At 43.8% G+C, this 18637-nt stretch overlaps 8 protein-coding genes across 8 annotated transcripts; 4 read left to right on the forward strand and 4 right to left on the reverse strand.

Annotated features, from left to right (window-relative positions):
• Positions 1-160: 160 nt before the first annotated feature.
• On the forward strand, positions 161-1111 carry BYT42DRAFT_500939 (adenylylsulfate kinase; the record flags this gene model as incomplete). Its single annotated transcript, XM_051564740.1, has 3 exons — positions 161-232; positions 455-646; positions 752-1111. The coding sequence occupies 3 exons, from the start codon at positions 161-163 to the stop codon at positions 1109-1111; spliced, it is 624 nt and encodes a 207-aa protein (XP_051420827.1).
• A 241-nt stretch (positions 1112-1352) lies between these two features.
• On the reverse strand, positions 1353-2830 carry BYT42DRAFT_547766 (S-adenosyl-L-methionine-dependent methyltransferase; the record flags this gene model as incomplete). Its single annotated transcript, XM_051565969.1, has 5 exons — positions 1353-1737; positions 1812-2040; positions 2120-2511; positions 2599-2710; positions 2779-2830. 5 exons carry the CDS (start codon positions 2828-2830, stop codon positions 1353-1355), a joined length of 1170 nt encoding a protein of 389 aa, XP_051420828.1.
• A 395-nt stretch (positions 2831-3225) lies between these two features.
• On the forward strand, positions 3226-4739 carry BYT42DRAFT_594694 (FtsJ-like methyltransferase-domain-containing protein; the record flags this gene model as incomplete). Its single annotated transcript, XM_051570788.1, has 10 exons — positions 3226-3258; positions 3321-3408; positions 3486-3555; positions 3621-3687; positions 3753-3876; positions 3941-3993; positions 4067-4223; positions 4296-4379; positions 4438-4504; positions 4601-4739. The coding sequence occupies 10 exons, from the start codon at positions 3226-3228 to the stop codon at positions 4737-4739; spliced, it is 882 nt and encodes a 293-aa protein (XP_051420829.1).
• Positions 4740-5048: 309 nt separating this feature from the next.
• BYT42DRAFT_547768 (SWIRM domain-containing protein) lies at positions 5049-7650 on the reverse strand (the record flags this gene model as incomplete). The annotated part of the gene is made up of 3 exons (XM_051565970.1): positions 5049-6221; positions 6319-7073; positions 7134-7650. 3 exons carry the CDS (start codon positions 7648-7650, stop codon positions 5049-5051), a joined length of 2445 nt encoding a protein of 814 aa, XP_051420830.1.
• Positions 7651-7971: 321 nt separating this feature from the next.
• BYT42DRAFT_518685 (uncharacterized protein) lies at positions 7972-9158 on the reverse strand. The gene is made up of 2 exons (XM_051565248.1): positions 8426-9158; positions 7972-8342 (listed from the first exon to the last, which is right to left on the reverse strand). The coding sequence occupies exons 1-2, from the start codon at positions 9090-9092 to the stop codon at positions 8128-8130; spliced, it is 882 nt and encodes a 293-aa protein (XP_051420831.1). The 5' UTR covers positions 9093-9158; the 3' UTR covers positions 7972-8127.
• Positions 9159-9316: 158 nt separating this feature from the next.
• Positions 9317-10751, forward strand: BYT42DRAFT_577689 (NADH dehydrogenase iron-sulfur protein 8). Its single transcript, XM_051569203.1, has 6 exons — positions 9317-9490; positions 9606-9905; positions 9977-10109; positions 10176-10207; positions 10276-10393; positions 10470-10751. Exons 1-6 carry the CDS (start codon positions 9424-9426, stop codon positions 10498-10500), a joined length of 681 nt encoding a protein of 226 aa, XP_051420832.1. The 5' UTR covers positions 9317-9423; the 3' UTR covers positions 10501-10751.
• A 310-nt stretch (positions 10752-11061) lies between these two features.
• Positions 11062-13802, forward strand: BYT42DRAFT_577691 (uncharacterized protein). Its single transcript, XM_051569204.1, has 11 exons — positions 11062-11182; positions 11300-11492; positions 11555-11659; positions 11722-11843; positions 11913-12074; positions 12141-12272; positions 12330-12591; positions 12665-12795; positions 12857-13212; positions 13293-13376; positions 13473-13802. Exons 1-11 carry the CDS (start codon positions 11087-11089, stop codon positions 13615-13617), a joined length of 1788 nt encoding a protein of 595 aa, XP_051420833.1. The 5' UTR covers positions 11062-11086; the 3' UTR covers positions 13618-13802.
• BYT42DRAFT_577699 (uncharacterized protein) lies at positions 13788-18329 on the reverse strand. Its single transcript, XM_051569205.1, has 11 exons — positions 17874-18329; positions 17615-17757; positions 17367-17452; positions 17129-17251; positions 16251-17063; positions 15870-16171; positions 15148-15779; positions 14936-15055; positions 14561-14875; positions 14376-14481; positions 13788-14278 (listed from the first exon to the last, which is right to left on the reverse strand). Exons 1-11 carry the CDS (start codon positions 17984-17986, stop codon positions 14107-14109), a joined length of 2925 nt encoding a protein of 974 aa, XP_051420834.1. The 5' UTR covers positions 17987-18329; the 3' UTR covers positions 13788-14106.
• Between the last annotated feature and the right edge of the window lie 308 nt (positions 18330-18637).

The following is an 18637-nucleotide window of genomic DNA, read 5'->3' on the forward strand; positions in this document are numbered from 1 at the left end:
CGCAATTCCATGAATTACCCAATAAAATCGGAATCCTTCATCTCCGCTTGATCGTTTCCTTTTTCAATAAAGTTCTCGCTGTGGATCCTTTTTTAAACTAATTTTTCTTTTCTGCATCTCTCACTCTTTTTTTCTTGTATCTTCATTTATTACAATGACCATGGCCACTAATATTACTTGGCATCAAGGTGCTGTCTCTTTGGCTGAACGCCAGCGACTTCTCGGACAAAAGGTAAACTTTTCCCATTCATTGCGCCGGCCGGGCAATCCCTTCCCTGCAGCAGCGACTATAACAAATAGTCCTTCTTCTCCTTACATGTTGGTTTATGGTTTTTTTGTTGCATCTCTTCCTCTCTTCTCCCCCTCCCGGGCCTTTCCCCTTTCATTTACGACTCCTCGGTGGGTCTCCTGATTTTTGGGGTCATGCTAATGCAAAATTTCACTGTCATGATAGGGTTTCACTATTTGGTTTACTGGTTTATCGGCTTCTGGAAAATCGACTTTGGCTACTGCGTTGGAACAGACGCTCCTGCATTCTGGCATTTCCAGTTACCGCCTGGATGGTGACAACATTCGTTTCGGTTTAAATAAAAACTTGGGCTTTGGACCTGAGGACCGCACTGAAAACATCCGAAGAATCTCCGAGGTAAGCGGTTTAGCGTCAAATCCGTTGTCCCACCTTCGGGCATAACACGCGTTCCATCGGGGAGGTTCGGTTATTAACTGGGTATGGGCGTGGATGTTTTGTTAGGTGGCCAAGTTGTTTGCGGACGCTTCGGTGATTGCAGTGACTGCCTTCATCAGTCCCTACCGTGCCGATCGCGATGCTGCACGTGCTCTCCATGAAGCGGCTGGTATCCCCTTTGTGGAAGTATTTGCAGATGCACCTTTGGACGTAGTGGAACAACGCGACCCCAAGGGTTTGTACAAGAAGGCCAAAGCCGGTGAAATCAAAGAATTCACCGGTATCTCGGCCCCTTACGAAGCACCGGAGAAGCCCGAAATTCACGTCAAAACACATGAAGTCACCGTCGAACAAGGTGTTCAGCAGGTGCTGGATTATCTGGTAGCACAAAACCTCATTGACGGTTCCAAGCTTGTAAAGAAATAAACACAGCCAATATAAGGCATCCTCCTCCTCCTTACATGATAGAACATGGAACATGGGCGATCTCTCTCTCTCTGTTTTTTATTGTTATTACTGTTATGGGCTGTTGAAAGGAAAAATGTGAAATTTCATAGAAAGAAAAAAGATGACGAGGTAAATACTTGTAGAGGATGATGGTGACAAAAGGAATATAAGACGTGATGGACCGAAACAAAAACCGGAAAGGAGTTGGAGAAATAAAGGATTATTGCTGATACTTGTTGTAGAAAGGTTGGAGTCGTTTTCGGTCGACGGTAGCGATGTAGTACGTGCCGCCATTGTTGGTCCAGCTTACGCCATCCGAAAAATACTCGTATTCCTGTACACGTAAAATGGATTCAGGCATGTGGAACGTGCGCTGATTGATTTTATGGTTCTTTGGTACAAATGATTTCAACGATACCACTTGGCTTCCTTCCTTGAGATCCAAGAATAATTGCGCCAGAGCATGATTGGTTTCCCAGTCAAAGGCGTAGTTGTTCACTACCACCACATCTGCCCGTTTCAGTGTATCATACATGCCACAAGCACCCAAATCCAGGAAATCGCCCTGACGGAAATGAATTCGGCCCGTGGCTAATCGCCAAGCTCTACCCAACAAAGTCAAAAAGTGTGTGAGTTCTCAAGTGCACGCCCCGATGTTATGCATGTGAATTTGTGTTACCTCATGCGACCCGCGTATTCTTTGAGCTGACGTTTAGCATATTTGCAAGGTGTCTCCATGATCTCAATACCGTGGGCTTCGCATCCCGTTTGCGCTGCCACTTGAAGTACGATATTCCCAATGCCACATCCCATATCCATAAACACACTCCTGGAATTGAGTTTGGTCCTTGCAATGATATCTTTCACCAGAATCGGATTGATCTCTCCATACACATTATTGGAAAAGGCTGTGAAATGCGAAATTGTGGTTATTATACTGCGAATCCACCTTTTTTTCTCATCCATAGGACTCCAGTTCCGATTTACCTTTATAGTTATTGAGTGCGTCTGCTTGATGCGCCACGGTGCGACTATACACTTGATAAAGGATATGGCAAGCCAGTTCATAACTCGGATGACGCATGGTTTTGGCACTTTTTTCCATCACCCCTTGATCTTTCAACTGGCGAATGACTCGATTAAAGTCGTCCACGGCTTGAATAAACCCGGCACCATGCCGACGGTTGCGATATTTCGTCAAATTACGCATGATCCCCTGTGCGTCGTCGCCCAGCAACATTTGCTGCTCAGGTTGCAAATAGTCATCATAGATGAAATACACTGTTCGCATTAAATCGGTAATAGGATTGTATTCGTCTTTATCTTCCACTTCTGAATCACCAGCACCGCCTTTTCGTACAGGTCGCATTAATAAAAATCTGCAGGAAGAGAGGAAGGAATAAGGGTATCAATTGAACCGTCCCTTTTTTTTTGGCTTTACACTAGTAGTTGTTGCCCACGCTTACCTTTCGGATTCGTCCATGCCTGGATATTCCAATACGACTCGCAAACCAGTGTTGTCGTTGGAAGTGACAGAAGATTGCGATCCCGAATCATTATCGTCCGTCAAGTTAAAATCTAGAGTGAACATGTCAATTTTGGCTGTTGGTGCTTGGTCGCATAAAAAACGATCATGAGCGGCTTACAAGGTCTATATTTGGATTGCATGGCTTTGATCATCCATTCTGACTGGATCATGGGCTTGCTTGCTTTTTTCCCGGCCGTTTTTTCGTTTGGCAGTGGTTCTCGCCTTTTTTTGTCTCTGTCGACTTCGTCGACATCCGAATGGCGTCGTTTGGTTGCTGCAGGTGCATCGAGGATTGAACCCGCAGTGACGTCTTTTATCTCTTTTGTCTCGGTTGTCATGGTGGCCTTGGTTTCGTTGGATACTTGGCTCTGTGTCGTTGTTACTAAGCTGCCACTCATCGATAAAGAGAACACAGGCGAAAAAAAAACCGAACAAGCTCCGGATATGGCAAGGATCCAAAAAAAAAGTAAAACTGAAAAGGGCGGAATCAAGGGGGACTTGCTTTCTGAGATTTTCATCAAAGTTTCTGTTTCTGCTTTTTTTTTTTTTTTTTGTTTCTCTCAATATGGGCAAATCCTCCAAAGACAAACGCGATGTGGTAAAATTCTTTTGCTCCACCCAACAATGCCAACAATACCATACTAAGTAGACATACCTTAGTACTATCGCTTAGCCAAAGAACAAGGTTGGCGAGCTCGCAGTGCTTTTAAATTGCTGCAATTGGACGAGGAATTCAACTTGTTCGACGGTAAGCAATAACCAAAAACTTGATTACATCCCCCAAAAGTTGAATGAAGCAATGACCTAATTTGGCTTTTGCCTTAGGCGTTCAGCGCGCGGTGGATTTGTGTGCTGCCCCGGGCAGTTGGTCTCAAGTATTGACCAAAAAGCTGAGGTAAAATGGGGTTCGATCGAACTTATCAGCGAGAATAACTTAATTTCGATGGTTTCTGTTGTCAGTGAGAATCGCGAGAAAAGTCAGCAACCCACCGAACCCAAGATTGTGGCGGTGGATTTGCAAGCCATGGTAACGATGAACAACGGGTGGACTTGGATGGTCGGATCAATATTAATATTGGATCTCGCTGTTAGGCTCCCTTGGAAGGTGTCATTCAATTGCAAGGCGATATCACCAAAAAGTCCACTGCAGAACAGATCATCTCTTATTTTGAAGGTGAACTGGCTGATATCGTTGTATGTGATGGTGCTCCTGATGGTAAAGTATAACAGAAAACCTAGACAGTAGGGATCTCGGATCACTAAAATCATTGAGAATTTAGTCACGGGACTGCACGACATGGATGAATACATTCAAGCACAATTGCTGTTGGCCGTAAGCACTCTTTCATTCTATGCAATGGTATTTGGGTCGTATGTTGATACCACTCTCCAAATTCTTTTCACAGGCTCTTAATATCACGACCCATGTCTTGCGTCCCGGCGGCACGTTTGTAGCGAAAATCTTCCGCGGAAAGGATATCACTCTGCTCTACTCGCAATTGAAAATTTTCTTCCCCACCGTCACCTGCAGCAAACCTCGTAGTTCCCGTAACTCAAGTATAGGCAAGTGAATATTTTCACTCGAATGGATCAAGTAACGATTGATTTAACGTGACGGATGATGTGTGTTTACAGAGGCTTTCATTGTCTGTCAAGATTACACACCTCCTCAGGATTACACGCCTACCATGGCGAATCCTTTGCTTGATATGCAATATGGTACGCTTTTGGCCATGAACAATGGAGGACAACGAGACATTTTTTAACACATCTGTAGATGATATGAACGAACTCACGGGACCTAACCGAACCATTGTTCCCTTCATTGCCTGTGGTGATCTAAAGTATGAAACCCCACCAACAAGAGGCGCAACTGCAGCTTGTTTCTTCGATCACAAATTTACTCACTCATGCCATTTTTGCTTTCTCTATTTTCTTAGTGGATATGATGCGGATCGCACTTACCCTTTAAATACATCCTATACATCACTTGATCCTTTGCAACCACCTATCACCGCACCTTACAAAACAGCCATGCAACTGAAACGTAGCAACTTTTACAACACCGTTTCAAAATAAGAAACATACAACCTTACTTGGATAGACAACGAGCGCATCAAACCAAAACACCGCCTTGTGAACGGAGCATAGACAGCAACAATAAATTTCACTTTTTTGATCTTTCCAGCTGTGGATGCCAAAATGGAAGTTGATGTTTGTCCCCAACGTCGCCATCATCAAAAGTTGCAAGAGGACGATTTTGCTGTCAGAAACAGGCCCATTCTTGATCCCTGCTGGTGGCCTTTTTGTCTTGGCCAATTACTTTTATTGTTCAGAAAAAAAAAGGGAAGGCATTTACACAAGTAACGAAGGAGAAAGAAAAAAAACTTAAAGAGGTGTAGGATCGTAAGACATCTGCCGTAAGGGAGGGTTCGAGGATGGCTGTTGCTGCTGCTGCGTTGAATGACTGGGTGGGTAAGAGGAGGGTTGTGGTGGGTCTGAATGTCGGGATAGACCGCCTGTCAACATGGAGGGTAGGGATGGGGCGGTACCTTGCCTTAATTTGGTCATTTCAATTTGCATTTCCGTGACCTTTTTTTGCAACCCCAGTCGATGGAGCTTCAATTGATATCGTTCTTGCTCGAGATGCTGTCGTTCGGCCAGGACCACCGCTTCTCTTTCATTGTATCGTTGCACTTGATCCTGGAAATCGCGCAATTTGGTCTTCAACCACGCATACGTCAATTCATATGTGGCTCGCTCTTGCTTCTTTTTCTCGGCCTCAGCATCTTCTCGTTTCTCGGCTTCATCGGATTTCTTGATCAAACCTTCTCGATCGACAATTTTCGCCACGACTTCGGGCTTGACGGTCGACGCGAGGAAAGCCACCACGGACGTGATGGGATTTTTAGTTCCTGACGCTGGCAGCGTCAAACCAAGATCTTTCGCTTCCAACTCGAGTGACATCCCATTGACCGGAAGTTGCAAGAAGTGAAGAATACATTCATCCCGTGTTCGCGTGCCTACATGTTTCGCGACGGCTTCCCAATCTTCCGAATACATTTCCAATCCTTCCAACAGCAATACCACCTCTTGATCCGTCCATTGAGGCTCCATCTTGGCACTCTGCTCTTCTCTGACGTAATCCTCTCTACTGCTTTGATTCGATGGGAGTTTGCCACTGTTGTAGCAGGGCGTACACAGCACGAGTCGGGGTGTTTTCGTATGTCGAAACCGTTCGCCCGTGCAATCTGTATGGCACATGGAGCATTGATACGTTCGTTTATCAAAGATATTACGTCGAAGTTCCAAATTAAAATCAAGCCGGCTCTTTAAGTTGGATGGAACGGGGGAAGAAGCATCGACATCCATTGGACTGGGAACAGTAGGTGCAGGTGCAGGTTCGGGAGAAGGTAATGCGGGAGAATCGGTCAAGGACAACGCTGAAGGATGCCGAGAATCAGTCGTAGGAGGTTGAAATGCTACTGGTAATTCAGTGACGATCTTGAACTGGCCAGAAAATGGCGGACCAACATGGGACGGTCTCGCAGCGGAATCAATCTGTAGATCAAGAAAAAAAACCAAAAAGGACATATGTGAGCTTACATTTGTCTTCTGGGAGACTGGAGCTCACCGAGCCGAGCCGAGCCAAACTCACCTGATAATTGATTAAACCCCACTGTTCCAAAAAGGCGTGAATGCGAATAATGGCACACACATCTCCGGTCATATTGCGTCGACATGCAGTGACGGTCAAGTATTCCAGAGGGTTTAATCGGTAAGTATTGATCATGAAATCACGATAATCTTTATATACAGCGGGTGTTTTGGATCGATTGCGGTGATTGAAGAATTCCGGCAAAGCTTGTTTCTCGATCGAATGCACTTTCTCCATTTCAAACCAGGCAGCATAGGAAGGGATGATTATTTCGTGCGATTGCACAGACAGATATTTCCTTGCTTCTATTTCGTGATGATGCCATTCTTCTTCTTCCAAACTCAACGGTCGCGTTTTCTTGACCGGTGTGTCATCTCGCGTATCATCCCCATCGATCTGCAAAGGTTCGCTGCTGCGTCTTTTCCTGCTGAGGCCTTCCCGCTGCTTCTCTGTATCAAGATAATCGATTTCGTCCATCCATTCATTGTATTTGTAGCTTTGTTTCACCCAGTCGGATTTTACATGCCACGGCGCATGTTCCAGGTCCGCATCCACGCTTTGAAGACCATTCTTGCTGACCTTTTTGCTGTCTTTGTCTATCCACTTATCGAAAGAAGCTGGTAATCCTATCCAGTGCACCAGCTTGCGGTGTTTCTCATCTTTTAATATTCTGTAATAACGATCGTCTCGCGATGCAATGGCTTCTCCATTGTAGATGAAATGCGATGCAGAACCGGCATGAGAAGCAATCGTACCTAAAATACCAAATGAGTGTTTCAAATGGGTCTTTCTCACTTCCCCTTTTCATGACTTACCACCTAATGATTTAATCATATTGGTCAGATCTTTCTTTTCACGGTCGCTGACAGTTTTATCAAAAGCTATGCAAGGGGGACGATACACGTTTTCTTCGGCTAAACGTTGCTTGATGTAAGAAATGAGATCGAGGTAGACGTCCTTTTCTTGTAAAGAGTCGAATTGCCAGTCGCTAATGTTGTGATCGGATCGGAAGGAATAGGCGGCTTTAAGGACCGTGTAAAGGGGAGACTGTTGGCTGAGATGGTCGACGTCAAAGAATCGGACAGGTATACGCGGTTGTATTGGCCAGCCATTTTTCCGTGCTAATTGAGTAGCGGTAAATCCCAAGTGATCTTGTTGGAACTGTTGAATTCGCGCTGTAAAGTAGACCAAGTCGGCCGTCGTAAATGTCACGCTTGCACCTTCCGCATCAAGATCGTGTCGTAACTCGTTGATAATCGCATCAAAGCAAGCAATCGTACTTGGTTTCTCATAAAAATCGTAATCAATCTTGGCTGGTTGTGGTACGCTCATAATGAACGTGATAAAACCCCTTATAGAATGGTTAGGAAAAAATAAAAAGAATGGAAATGCAGATAAACGAGAAGAAGGGCCCTTTCTTGCCACGCGATAACGGTTGCAAGGTATCTACCGGTGAAGCTGATTGGCTACCCTTTTCAGTTTGCGCACGTGATTAAATTATACAGGGTGGCTTTTTGTCCACTTCCCCAATTTCAGGCACCTCTGACATTCAATGTATCATGAGCAACGTACATCCACGCTTACTCTTGACCCTACGATACAAATCCTGGATCAGTTCTTCCTTGTGCATCTTGTTTCCGTAGAAAAAAAAAGTGGTTTACAGCATGTCACTTTATATTTTTTTTTCTGGAGCTGTTGGAGCAGTTATAGATTCTATCTAAATATGCAGGTACAAATTTTCATTTCTTTCAAATTATCATTTTACAAAACATTTGCTTTCTCTTTTTTTCTATAGTGATGAAGGGTGAATTATCGGCTGCCATAGTATACATGTTGAACATCGGCCAGTTTCTTTCCTCGGATTTTTGCAATGTCTTGGGGCATTTTCTGAGATGATAAAGCATCAAAGGTTGCTTTGATGACGTTCATGGGCAGTCTTGAACCACGCACTTTTCCACTCAAATCCCGAATGCCAATGCATCCGCAGATTTCGTGAATGTAACGGTTCGCCCGACATCCAAAACCTACAACGAAGATAAAAAAAAAAAAGGAGGTTCATCGACAGGACTTTTTACACTCCACTGTATTGGTTTTCACTGATTTTTACCTGGAGGTCGGCTTCGTAATTCCAAGGTGGTGGCATGGAATTTGTGAACGATATCCATGGCAACGGTACGATCATCGTAACGTTCAAAGAATCGCATATTTTTGATGGCTCGGTTCGTCGCCTTGAGGACAGCTCGAGAAGCTTCTTCATCTTTGCCTTCGCCATATCCAGCAAGACCCTTGCCGTTGCCGACGACCACTAACGCATACATAGAAGGCTGTTTACCCTTGCCATTCATGTTGACGACACGTTTAACGACAAGTGCTTTCTTTATAAGTCTGGATTGAGTCTGACCATCCAAGGGTGAGTCGACAATACTGGTCACAGTGTTCATCACCGTTTCAGTTGGACGGTAGGGAAGGAACCCTTTGGGCTGATCGAGCGTATTGGGCTTTTCGGTAGGGAAATCGAGAATGGCGTCCACTTTATCGAGTTCAGGAGCGTTTTCTTTGGTAAGCGATGGGTGACGAAGACGCTTGCCGTTCTCGACCGAAGCATAGTGTCGCATGGCCGTGCATGTAGCTAAAAAATAGAAGGCGTAAAAAACGGCAATGAAGATAACCAGGCCATGTTTTTCTTTCTTTTTTCCAGTAAGCTTACCTGCTGCCGTTACTCTTGTTGAGCCTGCAAGCGAAAGTTTGGAAAGCGATCGAGTCAACGATAACATGGCAGACTGAGGCAGTAATACACACAAGGAAAGGGCCCTGACCTCTCTTTTTTTTTTCTTGTTTTGATTGTCAAGTCACTTTTTCCGAAAAATGAACCATGCCGGATCCTCTAATAGCGACCTGTAATTTTCCGAGCCGAAAAAATTTTGATGATCCGGAGAGAATCGACGTCACTCAAATATGGTCGTGCAAGCGTGATGGTGGCCGTGTTGTGTTTTGAAATCGAGTTTTTTGTTTTCTCTTTTTTTTTGTAGATAGCTTTAATTTCGTGGCAAATCCTCCTCTTCTCTCTACGCTAGAGCTCTCTCCACTCCCCACTCTTTTTATAGAATGAACACATTGAAATTGGCGAGGCCATTGTCCTCTTTTGTCGGTGCCGCTCAACGTCGCTCTCTGGGTAAATACTCTATTCTCTACTTTTTGAATCCTTCTCCACTCCCCTACTCCCGACCCCCGCTTGAAGCATAACATGAATACCTAACTGTTTGTATTTACGTTTTCTTCATTCTCAGCTCCTTTGACTGTGCGCTTCATGGCCACTCCTTTCGCCAGCCAGGCTTCTCGATTCAGCACCAGTTCAGTTAATCGACATGCCGCCCATCGTGAAGACAAAAGCCACCAGATCTCTGGCAAGCCTATTGGCTCCCTCGACGTTGCTGCTCAGCATCTTCTTCTCACTGAATTGTTGAGAGGCATGTGGGTCGTGTTGGAACAATTCTTCCGTCCTCCGTACACTATCTTTTACCCCTATGAAAAGGGTCCTTTATCGCCTCGTTTCCGTGGTGAACACGCCCTTCGTCGCTATCCCACCGGTAATTAATTTCTTTTCCACAAAAAACAATTGAAACGACCATTGTCAGGCACTGACTTTTTCTTGATCTAGGTGAGGAACGTTGTATTGCTTGCAAATTGTGTGAAGCCATCTGTCCCGCTCAGGCTATTACCATTGAAGCTGAACCCCGTGAAGACGGTTCGCGTCGTACCACTCGTTACGATATCGATATGACCAAGTGCATGTAAGTTTTTATTATGTCGTTCTGATGCCGTATTTACTTATCGTACATGTTCTCTTTTTTTTGCAGCTATTGTGGCTTCTGTCAGGAAGCTTGTCCTGGTAAGGAACATGGAAATGGGATGCTAACAATAGGAAGATAAGCTAACCCAGGTTACTTTGTGTTATAGTGGATGCCATTGTTGAATCTCCCAATTACGAATACATCACTGAAACTCACGAAGAACTTCTTTACAACAAGGAGAAGCTTCTGGCCAACGGTGACAAGTGGGAAGTTGAGATTGCACGGTAAGGATATCTGAATAGAATTTGTTTGTGAAAAAAAAAAAAGTGAAAAATACTGATTTCATTGCCTGATCTGTAGAAACTTGCAAGCTGATCATCCTTACCGTTAAAGTGGACAATGACATGGTGGATAGGATGTACAGTACAAAAACCTAGAAGTTTGAAAAATCTCCATTAAAAAAAAAAAGATGCCCATCAATACAGACACATACAATTCACACTCGCCTGCAACAGATGATCGGAAACATGCTATTGTCCTTTTCCGTCATAAAGCTGGTTCAAGCTTATTGTTTTAATCCGTGCGTACTGAGTAAATAGAAAAAGACAAGCGAAGTGGTTTAGATGAGAGCGGATATTCGAGGACATTCTGCAGATATTTCTCTCAAGCGAGATATTACGGTTGCTTGGATAATATTGATATCAATGGAACATTTTGATTAGGGAGCGTATCCCTTTTCGTGGGATAGTTTCCATTAGATATCGATCATGCAACATGGGTTACTGTTGATTTGTTGATGCTGACCCACCGATAATTACTATCCTATCTGAGCTTGATTGGGAAGATGACACCATTGTGGGGCTGAACCATGGAAAAAAAGTCACGTGCTTGCAGCAAAGTGTGGGCGGGTTCGGTTTTTCTAGTTTCGTCCATGCAGTTTTTAGTTGGTTTAAACGCTTTTCCCTTTGTCAAGCACCATGAATTTCTGGCGAAACAGGCAACTTACAACCACCCTTGCGGTGTTGTTCGTTACCTTGTTCAGCATTGTCTTGGCGGATGAACATAACCATGTGGTACGTTATTTTTATTTTCTTTTTCTTTTCGCTTTGTCTGGGCTTGGCGCGATTCATTGTGGGTGCGGTCCTTTGTTCTCCAGTCACCAACTAAAATGAAATATTTGTCATGCATAGTATAAATCAGGCGAAGAAGTGATTGTATGGATGAACACGGTGGGACCTATCCATAACCGACAGGAAACCTATCCTTACTTCCAACTCCCCTTTTGTCGCGGTGAAAGTAAAGTGGAGCACCATCACGAAACTCTCGGTGAAGCTCTCCAGGGCATGGACCTCATTAACTCTGGCATTGATATCAAATACCTCGGTAAAGAGAAAATAAGCCTTTTCTTGTTCTGCCTATCCCATATTCAACTCTTGTCGTTTTAGTTCCCGTATCCGGTGCGACCATATGTAAAAGTAAACTGGATAACAAGGACATCAACGTGATGCGATACGCTGTAGCCAACAACTATTGGTTTACCATGTTTGTTGGTAAGTAACCGTGCCTTTTAAATCCATGGAATGTAGGTATTCATTTTTCTTTCTTTCTTTAGACGATTTACCTGTCAGTGGACTGGTTGGACAGGCTGATTTGGACAATCTGCAAAAGGCAAGCCCGTTGCCTTCCTATGTGTATACACACAAACAGTTTGTCATTGAATACAACGGAAACAGAGTGAGTGTGATTCCGCGGGAAACGATAGACAAGCAAGCCCACCGCTCACCCGCTATCATTGGTTGATAGATCATTGCTGTCACGCTTCAAAGTGGAAATAAGGTCGAGCTTCCACCGACTCTGACTGCTCTGGAATTAGTGTTCACCTACTCTGTGGAATGGAAACCGACCGATATTCCCTTTGAAACACGATTCGAACGTCTCTTGGAAACCGACTTTTTCGAGCACAAGGTGGGAAGGATAAAAAAAAAAAAGTACAGAGAACATGGTCATGTTGACATTTCGATTTCCAAATAGGTTCATTGGCTGTCCATATTTAGCTCTTTCATGATGGTGCTTTTCCTCACCGGCCTTGTCTCGATCATCTTGCTTCGAACTATTAAGCGAGACTTCTCTCGCTACGAACGTGAAGAAGGACTAACTGATTTTGTAAGTGCCTGCTGAGCTTTTGATACAATGAACCAGTGACTGATGCGGGGGAGGTAGGATCGTGATTTGGGTGACGACTACGGTTGGAAACAAGTCCATGGAGATGTATTCCGTCAACCTCCTCGTCTAATGCTGCTGTCATCACTCATGGGAGCTGGTAACCAGTTGGTTCTGTTGACTGGGATTGTTATTCTGTATACCATTATCGGTGATCTGTACGCCGAAAGGGCCACCATTTTGACAGCTTCCATCTTCTTTTACACATTGACCTCGTTTGTGGCTGGATACACAAGCTCTCGATATTATGCAAGTTATGGCGGTAAGTCAATCACTTGGGTGGCAAAGGAAAAAGAAAATATGCACCATTTTATCGATATTGAACAATGGAATAGGCAAGGATTGGGTGAGAAACGTGATCTTGACCGCCAGTATTGTCCCTGGTGCGGTGACTCTGATTGGTGGCTATGTCAATAGTGTAGCCATCTACTATTCCAGTTCCCGTGCCATTGCTTTTCCCGTTCTTGTAAGTTCCAAGCAGCCTTGCATCACGCTTTGGTATTGATCGTTTTTATTTCTTTTTCAAGCTGTCTGTATTGGCTATTTGGGTCTTTTTATGCTTCCCGCTTACATTGCTTGGAGCGATTGTGGGACGTAACTGGGGTGCGCGAATGGATTTCCCATGTCGTGTGAACCCTATTCCACGTCCAATTCCGGAAAAGGTGTGGTATGCTGAACCGCTGATGATTATTGCCATGGGTGGTATTCTGCCTTTCGGGTCCATCTTTATCGAAATCTACTTCATCTTCACTTCTTTCTGGACCTACAAGATCTATTATGTCTACGGCTTTATGCTGTTTGTCTTTATCATCTTGTTAGCCGTCAGTGCTTGTGTCGCCATTGTCAGCACCTACTTTTTACTCAACTCGGAAGATCATCGCTGGTAAGTGTGAAGCTCAACATCAAGGATCCCTTACCGCCATCTTACAAATGAACCATTTTTTGTGTCTTCTACAAAAACAGGCATTGGTTAAGCTTCCTTACTTGTGCATCTACCGCAGGCTATGTGTACCTCTATTCCTTGTATTATTTCCTGGCCAAAACCAAGTATGGAAATTGTTCTACGTTATTGCATTATTTGTCTTGTTGATTTCCTTTTTTTGATTAACCCACGTGTACTTTTTTTTGTGTGTTGTTGCATAGAATGACAGGCATGTTCCAGACGAGTTTCTATTTCGGATACACGGCTTTACTGTCCCTGGCCATCTTTTGCATGCTAGGTTTTGTCGGTCATTACGCGACAAGACTGTTTGTGCGCAAGATATATCAAAACGTGAAAATCGATTAAACCCCTGTTTCCCAATCCTATTCAAGATCTCCATCGTGCTGTTACCCCCTTCCCCCATTTTTTTTTTATCTTTTCTTTTCCCTTAGGCCACGTACTTTGACTAGATCCATGGCAGTGCTGAGAAAAAGAAAAAGGCAAACAGAAATGCCAAAAAGCAAACAATACAAATGTTTATATATCTCAAACGTATATTTATTCAACGTAATGGGAGAATATTACAAAAAGGGTAGCTCAAAGAAAAAATAAGGAAAAAGGAAGGGAGAAAAAAAAAAAGAAATACACACAAATCGGCAAAAAAAAACATACAATACACTACAAGAAAAAGCGAATAAAATGGGTAAAACGAGATGTAGAATAGAAACAGGGAAATGGGGAATAAATGGAACGGAGGGAAAATGAGGATGATTATAGTGTGAACGTAAATGTAAAAGATATGAAAAGAGGATACTTCACAGATCAATGAAGCGGCGGATCCGGTCAACTTGCTGTCTACTTTGTAAAGATGTCGTTGGCTTGATTAATGATGTATTCGATGGTAGCGTTTTTGTAGCTCATATCCAATAAATCTCGCGACGCATCTCTGTCACGCATCAGGGTCGGTCCAAACACCATGGCCAGATTTTTGGTCGTCATCAAATTTTCACTGCTTCGTTCTCGTACACTGCAATCAAGGCAGGTGATTAGTTAAGCGTGAAATGATCAAAATCAATCCTACCACATGCGCATCCATGCAATGGGGTCATTAGACAGATACATACCAATGAAGATGTTGTACGAGTAGACGCAGGGTATCATAATTGGCTTTGGGTAACTGCGATAACAATTCGATAAACTTGTCGGTTTTCTCCGGTCCAGGGTTCATGGCTAATGTGACAGAAACCAGTTAGTCTTTTTTTTTCATTCCCAATCCTGCAAACACACGCCCGTCAGCACACACACTTACACACTGCGTCGATGAATTGCGGATACAGATCGTATGACAGCAGCGGATCTGGCAATTCTCTAAAGTATTGCTTGAGCACGCTGGTGACGGCGCAGATATCATTGTATTCCTGCATGTCTTCTAGATCGATATCGTCGCCGTGTTCAAAGGCAAGAATAATCGCACGCATCTGAGCCGCTCCACCGGACTTGCGGTAAATTCCTTCATAGTCCATGCCACGTGCCTCTACGGCCGCAATGCATCTTTCCACAAGCAGAGGCACCGCTCGACCTTCCACCATGACTTGCTTTGATAAATCCGTACCAAACATGCTTACTAAAATCGAGTGTTATGACCTTTTCCGTATCGTCTTTAGCCTTTTTGCTGAGATCTTACCAGATTTTGTGGAGAAATCATCGCAGGAAGGACTAGTCAGTTCAAAAGTACTCTGTGTACTTGCGTAGCATAATTGAGGAACATGGCTTAAACATTTTGCATGCGATGAAAATCCGCAACCTAATTGAAATGACGATGCAAATGACCGATTCAGTAAAAGATGACATACAAAAGAACCATCTCCGGGGGGGCATTTGAAACCAATCGGTTACCTTGGCATCGATATTCGGAACGGCCCCACATTTTCTCACTGCAAACACCGCATTTGACGGGACGTAAGAAAGAGGTGGGCTGGAAGGCATGAGTACCATGGGTGGGTGTCTCTTGAGATTGTTTCGATCCTTGGCGCGTACGTTCTGTCGGCCAATGCATGGAACTGAGACTAGTCGACGAAGAGCTGTACATTGCTCCCTTTTCTCCGTACACTGTGTTAACGGGCTCGGTCTTGTTTGATTTCCCAGCACCAAATTTCCCCCACACATTGCCCTTTTTGATTTTGAACATTTTGGGTGAATGCATGCCTTGGAAGCTGTCGCGGGAGGCGATGCTTTCTTTGGCTGACGAAGTTTCGCTGGACTCACGTTGCATGGCCACGATGGATTCATTGTGATAGCCTCCCTCGCGTTCTCCCCGCTCGGTTAATCGCAAAGAAAGACTGTTGTTCATCGATGTCAATTCCGCATTTTTCGTATTCAGCAGAATCATTTCACGAATCACTTCTTCACGGATTTCCATCAATTGCTCGGTATCTTTTTGTAGAGTATCGCGTTGCAAAGTCAATGATTTCACTTGATTCTGAAGCGCTTTTTGCTGTTGGTCTATAATGTACGATCCGTCCGTGGTACTACATTGCCAAGGCCTCACTGTGTTAGAATTCGGTAGAATCTTTCCTCCTGGCCGGTCCGCGAAAAAAAAAAAAAGGATTTCACTGTACCTTGCAAGTCCAGCTTGCTTTTGTTGCACCATGCGATCAATTTCCTTGGCAATATTATTGCGATAGCTGTGAAGTTCATTGCAGGTTCTCTCCAATTCGACACGAACACGGGCCAAATGATCAATCTCATCTTTCGCTAAAAGGGCGAGGTCACCGTCCTTGCCCGATTTCGCTCTCTGAAGCACTGTGATTTGTTGCCTCATTTGCATCATCGTATACTCGTGTTGTTGACGAAGCGCGACTTCTTTCCCAAATTCTTCCTTGGCTCGAGTAAATTCATCCAAAGCTCGACGACTCGCTTCCTATAGGTCGGAGATGAGAGACCCCTTAACACAAAAGAGACAACAAACTTTAAATATAAAATTTCAGGCTCAGTTATACCTTCAATTTGGAGAAATTCGTTTCCATGTCTCCAAGCTGAGCGCGCGCAGCTTTTAGTTCGTTGCGGAGTCGAAGCACGGATTCACGGTCGGTAGGAATGATGTCGGAATCGAGATTTAAACTTTTGAATGCATGGCTCGGTGGTTGCGGGAATCCGTCCAAGGGGGACTGTTTGGTGGCATGCGACGATGATGATTGTTGTAAAGTCGAGGATAATAGTTCGGATGCTTTGTTGATTTTGCTTGTCAAAATGGAAGAAGGTTTCTTTTTCACGGTACGTTGGTTGGATGGCTGCGACGTGGTACGCGGTAACGACAGATTAGCACCGAGGGAAAGCGTCAAGTTGGAAAGACTGCTGGAATCATCGTCAAAGAAGGAAAGATTAAGAGAAGGAATGGTAGCAGTTGAAAGATCCAGCGAAGAGTTGATGTCGCCTTTGGAGACACTGCCGTCTTTTAACTGATAGATACTTTCAAAAGTACGATCGGACGCGGTGTTGATGGATAAAGTGGCTGAAGACGAGGTGGAAAGAGGCGACAAACTATTTTCTGAACGGGAAGGTGAAGGACGTCGTGAAAGGGTGGGTGGTGCATGTTGGGGATTGATGGAGGACGATCGCATAGTGGCTTCAACGGAACTACTCCGTGAACGTACTGGAGTGGGAGGACCTAGTTCGTGAACAACGCTAAGAGTAGACTCGTTCGTCATATGGGCCACAGCTCTTTCCATTTGCAAATAGTCGGTGACCATTTGCGCGTCGAGGATCCGGCTTGCGTGACCATGGCGGCCAAAATTGCCAGATTGGGTAATCGTCTTGGTTGATACGAAATTGTTTTTAATTCACGGTTCCAATCGCCTACTGAAATAAATTCACCTACCGAAGTATCCACGGCAGGTACCTCAGAGCCTTTGCTTGCACCAGGCCATCGTTTCTCCTTTTCTTCTTTTCGACGCAGCTTTTCGGCTTTACGCTGATGATGACATGGACGACAATAGATTCCCTTTAAAAGCAATTGTCATGTAAATTTAGCGAAATGCAAAAGAATAGGACCTGGCGGTCACTCCCAACGTAAAATCAGGAACAATAGAAAAAAAAAAAACTCAAAATAAACCTACTCTACTTGTTTGCGCAAATATAAGATCGGACATCACTTGTTTGCATGAAACACAGCGAAAACATTCAGCATGGTACACCTCGTCACCTATAAATATAAAACGGGGGTCAGTCCGTCAGCAACATAGAACACTGTGCATCGCCAAAGGGTTTGGATTATTTTCCTTCATTTTTTAATATTCCGCCACCGATGGTCTTTATTGGACCTTCTTTTATCATGCAGCTCTCTCCATATGAAAAAATGACTTACCAATCATGATGGCTTCATGTTGCGTAGGTTGTTTGCATGCGGCACAAATGTAAGAGCATTGTTCACACAAGGGTCGTCCATCGTTGAGTAACAATAAATTGGAACTGCAATCAACTTCGCGAGCACACTTGGCGCAAGTAAAACTAATTCATGAAGGCAAAAGAAAAATAGGCATTGCATGCATATGCGTATGTCTGTAGTTAAGAAATAAAGCTCATATTATATCAACAGCCTAGAAAGAAAAGAAAAAAAAAAGTACCATTCCAAATGAAACAAGGCATCACCGAAAGCAATGACCGATCCTTCTTCAATGACTAAATGACAACCAATGCACAGAGGCTCGGAAGCTTCGTTCGCAGATACAGTCGTCATTGAATGATACAATACAATGTGGTAGAATAAACAATGTCAAGGGTGAAAAGAAAAAGAAAGGCAAAAAAAAGTGAGGATTTACGAAGACAGATCCAATATAGAAGAATCGACTATGCACATAAAAAAAAAAGAGAGTGAAAACAAGAAAGAATTGGACAAAATGAGATGGGCGGTTAGACAGCAATATTTCTCATCAAACTAAAAGGATCAATAAATGCGACTTTTTGCCTCTTTTTGCAAGGATGTTGAGGTCGATGGTGGAGAAGAAAAAGTGAATATTGCAAAAAGAATAGGGTTAAATGAAGATAATGATGTAACACAAGGTTTGGGGAAGAAGGCTCGTTCCGTATCCATCACGAGCATCCTGGCAAAGTAGTGTAACCTCAACTAAATACAATAATACATTTATGGCAGCCCAATCACTGGGCTAACTATGCCACTTGACCATCTCCGATTCGCTTTTTCCTTCTAGCCCATACCTATTTGGGTCATTCCATCCTATTTCGTTTCATTTATCGTTATGGAAATCATGTTTAGCTTCTTCAATTCCAAAACCTGGACAACCTTCATAAAAAAACTTTTTTTTTCCTATTGGCCGAGATGGTATCCTAAACAGTCTGTTCATGCCCTAATAGCATGCCATGACCGATT

Source organism: Radiomyces spectabilis (assembly GCF_025331425.1).
Source record: "Radiomyces spectabilis strain NRRL 2753 chromosome Unknown BYT42scaffold_10, whole genome shotgun sequence".
Lineage (NCBI taxonomy): Eukaryota > Fungi > Mucoromycota > Mucoromycetes > Mucorales > Radiomycetaceae > Radiomyces > Radiomyces spectabilis.

Excerpts from the sequence above, each read along its gene's own strand:
- BYT42DRAFT_577689 (XM_051569203.1), top strand. The coding sequence starts at position 9,424 with ATGAACACATTGAAATTGGCGAGGCCATTGTCCTCTTTTGTCGGTGCC. Across the intron at positions 9,491-9,605 it reads CGCTCAACGTCGCTCTCTGG|CTCCTTTGACTGTGCGCTTC; the intron begins GTAAATACTCTA and ends CTTCATTCTCAG. Across the intron at positions 10,208-10,275 it reads CTGTCAGGAAGCTTGTCCTG|TGGATGCCATTGTTGAATCT; the intron begins GTAAGGAACATG and ends TTTGTGTTATAG.
- BYT42DRAFT_577691 (XM_051569204.1), top strand. The coding sequence starts at position 11,087 with ATGAATTTCTGGCGAAACAGGCAACTTACAACCACCCTTGCGGTGTTG. Across the intron at positions 12,273-12,329 it reads AAGAAGGACTAACTGATTTT|GATCGTGATTTGGGTGACGA; the intron begins GTAAGTGCCTGC and ends CGGGGGAGGTAG. Across the intron at positions 13,213-13,292 it reads AACTCGGAAGATCATCGCTG|GCATTGGTTAAGCTTCCTTA; the intron begins GTAAGTGTGAAG and ends CTACAAAAACAG.
- BYT42DRAFT_518685 (XM_051565248.1), bottom strand. The coding sequence starts at position 9,092 with ATGTTATCGTTGACTCGATCGCTTTCCAAACTTTCGCTTGCAGGCTCA. Across the intron at positions 8,343-8,425 it reads ATTACGAAGCCGACCTCCAG|GTTTTGGATGTCGGGCGAAC; the intron begins GTAAAAATCAGT and ends TCTTCGTTGTAG.
- BYT42DRAFT_577699 (XM_051569205.1), bottom strand. The coding sequence starts at position 17,986 with ATGACGACTGTATCTGCGAACGAAGCTTCCGAGCCTCTGTGCATTGGT. Across the intron at positions 16,172-16,250 it reads CGAATTTCTCCAAATTGAAG|GAAGCGAGTCGTCGAGCTTT; the intron begins GTATAACTGAGC and ends TCCGACCTATAG. Across the intron at positions 15,056-15,147 it reads TTCCGAATATCGATGCCAAG|GTTGCGGATTTTCATCGCAT; the intron begins GTAACCGATTGG and ends CATTTCAATTAG.